The 3,454-nt window shown below is 47.5% G+C and overlaps 1 protein-coding gene across 1 annotated transcript in view; it reads left to right on the plus strand.

Moving 5' to 3' along the window:
• Window positions 1–3,454, plus strand: part of LOC112072697 (filamin-B-like) — a 131,531-nt gene that overhangs the window by 86,176 nt on the left and 41,901 nt on the right. Inside the window, 2 exon segments of the mRNA XM_070439893.1 lie at window positions 1,981–2,141; window positions 2,937–3,104. Of these exon segments, the coding sequence (XP_070295994.1) occupies window positions 1,981–2,141; window positions 2,937–3,104 (329 nt within the window).

Here is a 3,454-nt window from a genome sequence, read left to right on the forward strand (position 1 = left end):
TGAAATCCCCATGTAGGTATTCCACACGAAAGCTGTGGTCCGCAGGAAGTACAGATGGTTACGAGTAGAATCTTCGGCTTCTGAGAATTGGAAATCCTGAACACTATCCGAGGCTGGGGTCAGCTCACTCATGTCTGTGAGTTTGATTCGGGCGCTGGTGAGAAATTGAATGAACCTTGCAGCCCTCCTATGCATGTCTGAGTCGGCAGCTGGGTGGCTCTAGTCTTATCTACTGTTTAGCGTATGGTTAAGCGGGCATGCCTATTTTTTCTCTTCTTGTTTTGTCTTCACCAGTAAACTGCCCGTACTCTCCTTCCGATTGGTCCTAGCTGTATACCACCCCACAACAAAGCCCGTGTAGGCATTTTCTGCGGCTGTTTTTGGGACGTTTTTTTGCTATGAGACTAGGGGACTCGATGGGAGGAATGACTAAACTCTAATCGAGTCAGAATGCACATGGAGGGTGCCAGGCGAGCTTTCGATAGTGGACTAGAATAGGTGATTTTATCATGTTCATGCTTTATCCATTTTTCTCATTTGTCGAAGCGCCTGTAGTTCCAATGCTGACATGCTAGGTAGAGAATGAGGGTTAATAATATTTGTATTCTAAGATTTTTCCTGGACTTCAAAATCCACCCACCGGCCAGGTGTCTGCTGATCTAAGATGGACAAACTAAGACAAGTTTCGTAGTGTTTAATCGTTTGTTTTTGTCCGTAGGTCCCCTAGCTGATTCGGTAAATTATGTCTCGCTCAGGGGACCTCTAAGCCAGTCCTTTACTTGCATGGGAGACTGTCTAAATCTGCGGTGGGGTGAGCAGGCAGTTCCTCGATCAAGGAGGACGCTTTGCGTGTAGTTAGAGAATCGGGGGAGAGTAGTTTGCAGACGGGGACCAGGGTGGGACCACATGCGGCTGGCCCCTTAGTGGCGGGCTAGCCCCTGACTGGGAGTCAGCCAGGCCAGAAGGCGTCTAGGGGAACATCATGCCTAGCGTTAGAGAGACTGTCGAACGAAGAGGCTTTGATGCTGCGAGTGAGGTTATGAGCCTCGGACAGGTTGCACAGCAGTGTACCTGATGTTCTCTCTGGTCAGAACAGTATTCTCGTTACTATATGATGAAGTAGGCCAGTCAAAGAGCTACGTCAGTATAATCTTTAAACTTGAAATTTCTCCACCAGTGTAACTTGCATTTGTGCATATTTACGCATTGCATGCGACTAGTACGAATAGACAGCGATGTTATCTCTCGTTCATCTATTCGATTGTTGACGTTTACGCTCTTCGAACATATGTTTCACAGGAATGGTTCTTAGGAATTCTTCGCATTCCTAATGCTTATTTCGAGTGTCTTTCATAGTTCTGTAGTGTTGTTTTGTTGTTTTGGGGATAAAACGTTGGTCACATGAATCTGGGAGAATTAGTAGTCTATGGAGAATAGAAACGGTAGTATACCTGCAGGTCGGTGCAAGTTGGTCAGCCTAGTTAGGTGCTGGCGACGATGAGTCCAGCAGATGCGAGGTGCATGATGTTTGGTGAGTAGGAGTTGAATCGAGGGGTGCTGGGAATCGCCGCCGCTTCTAGCGCCGTTTCCTTCCTCCTTCGACGTGTCTCGAGAATTTTGGGCCTGTCCCGCTGATAATCTAATATGTCTTTCACCTTGGACGTGCGATGGGACCTCTCGTCCTAAGATTTGAGGTTAGGGATTAGCTGCTTGGGTTATAATCCAGAAGTCTGTGTCGTCGTGAGGAAACCAACGGTGGGAAAAACTTATGTACAGAAAAATAACGAGTGGGAAAGAATGGTCACTAAATAGGAGCCTGTAAAGATGGCCCGCCATTTCCCCTCAGCTCCAATTTAATTCCGCTGAGATTCTGTCTGCCGTGTTCCATTAATACAGTAGTCTGCTCTAATCCTGTCTGCCGTGTTCCATTAATACAGTAGTCTGCTCTAATCCTGTCTGCCGTGTTTTGTTTTTCCCCAGAGGGGCAGGTATCGGAGGCCTGGGCATCACGGTAGAGGGCCCATCCGAGTCTAAGATGTCCTGTAAAGACAATAAGGACGGTAGCTGTAACGTGGAATACATCCCATTTGTCCCAGGCCTGTACGACGTTAACATCACATATGGAGGACAACACATCCCAGGTAACTAGACTATCTACTACAGGGTTTCCCTAACTGTGTCATGGGGGCTCCCCCCTGGGTCAACATTTGGTTGTCCTAGCACTGCACGGCTGACTCAAATAACCAACACATCAAGCTTTGATTATTTGAATCGGTTGTGTTTGAAGCTACGTGGTAGAGTGATGGATGTGAGCAGGTGGGTCTTGTCAGGGTGATGTCGTTGTGCGTATGTTTTGTGTTTCGAAAATTATTACCATTAAATGTTTATCAGCTGTGTAGTGCTAGGTCAAAACCATAATGTGAACCCGAGGGGGGGGGGGGTTGGTAATGCAGGAGGTCCACGAAATTAGATTGAACAAAAAAAGGGGTTGGAGAAATATTTTGTTCAAATGTTTATATAAATATTGCTAACAGAAGAACCGAAAAATGTAATCACATGTCTACAACGTGGGCATAGGCTGTGAAAAAAGTGAGTYCCGCTGGCTTGCCATTTCACCTGGTGAGACAAGTTTTTAACATTATTTTTACAAAAATATAATGGGGTTGCCGGTTTTCCTGGGCCGGGGGTTGACGGTTTTCCGGCAACTATCTGTTGTCCTGTAGAACCAGGGATAGTCCCGTCTGTCCACCAGCCAGTTGGTTCAAGAGACCAGTGAAGGACACACTGTTGGCTCTGTTCTATTTGGTGCCCAGAGTTTCACCTTAACGTTGATCTTAGTTTTCTTCTGATAACCTGGTTTAGGAAAAACTCTAAGCCCAGCTGTCTGATACTGTATCAAACAGTCTCTGCCATTTAACACTCTCTTTGTCCATCAGGCAGTCCATTCAAGGTACCAGTGAAGGACATGGTTGACCCCAGCAAGGTGAAGATCTCAGGACCCGGCGTGAGCTCAGGGGTCCGCGCCAATATCCCACAATCCTTTACTGTGGACTGCAGCAAGGCCGGGGTGGCTCCGCTCTCTGTAGCAGTCACAGCACCTAAAGGTGAGGTTTGATTCAGTGTGTGGTGGCCCCTCTCTCTGGCAGTCACCGCACCTAAAGGTGAGGTTTGATTCAGTGTGTGGTGGCCCCTCTCTCTGGCAGTCACAGCACCTAAAGGTGAGGTTTGATTCAGTGTGTGGTGGCCCCTCTCGGAAGAACCAAACCTGACCTCAACCCAGAACAGCTTTGGGATGAATTGGAACGCCGACTGTAGCCAGGGCTAATCCCCAACATCAGTGCCACCTCACTAATGCTCTTTGGCTGAATGGAAGCAAGTCCAGCATGTTCCAACATCTAGTGAAAGCCTTCCAGAAGAGTGGAGCGTCTTTATAGCAGCAATCCAACATCTTAGT

The sequence above is a fragment of the Salvelinus sp. IW2-2015 genome, unplaced genomic scaffold (genome assembly GCF_002910315.2).
Source record: "Salvelinus sp. IW2-2015 unplaced genomic scaffold, ASM291031v2 Un_scaffold2005, whole genome shotgun sequence".
Lineage (NCBI taxonomy): Eukaryota > Metazoa > Chordata > Actinopteri > Salmoniformes > Salmonidae > Salvelinus > Salvelinus sp. IW2-2015.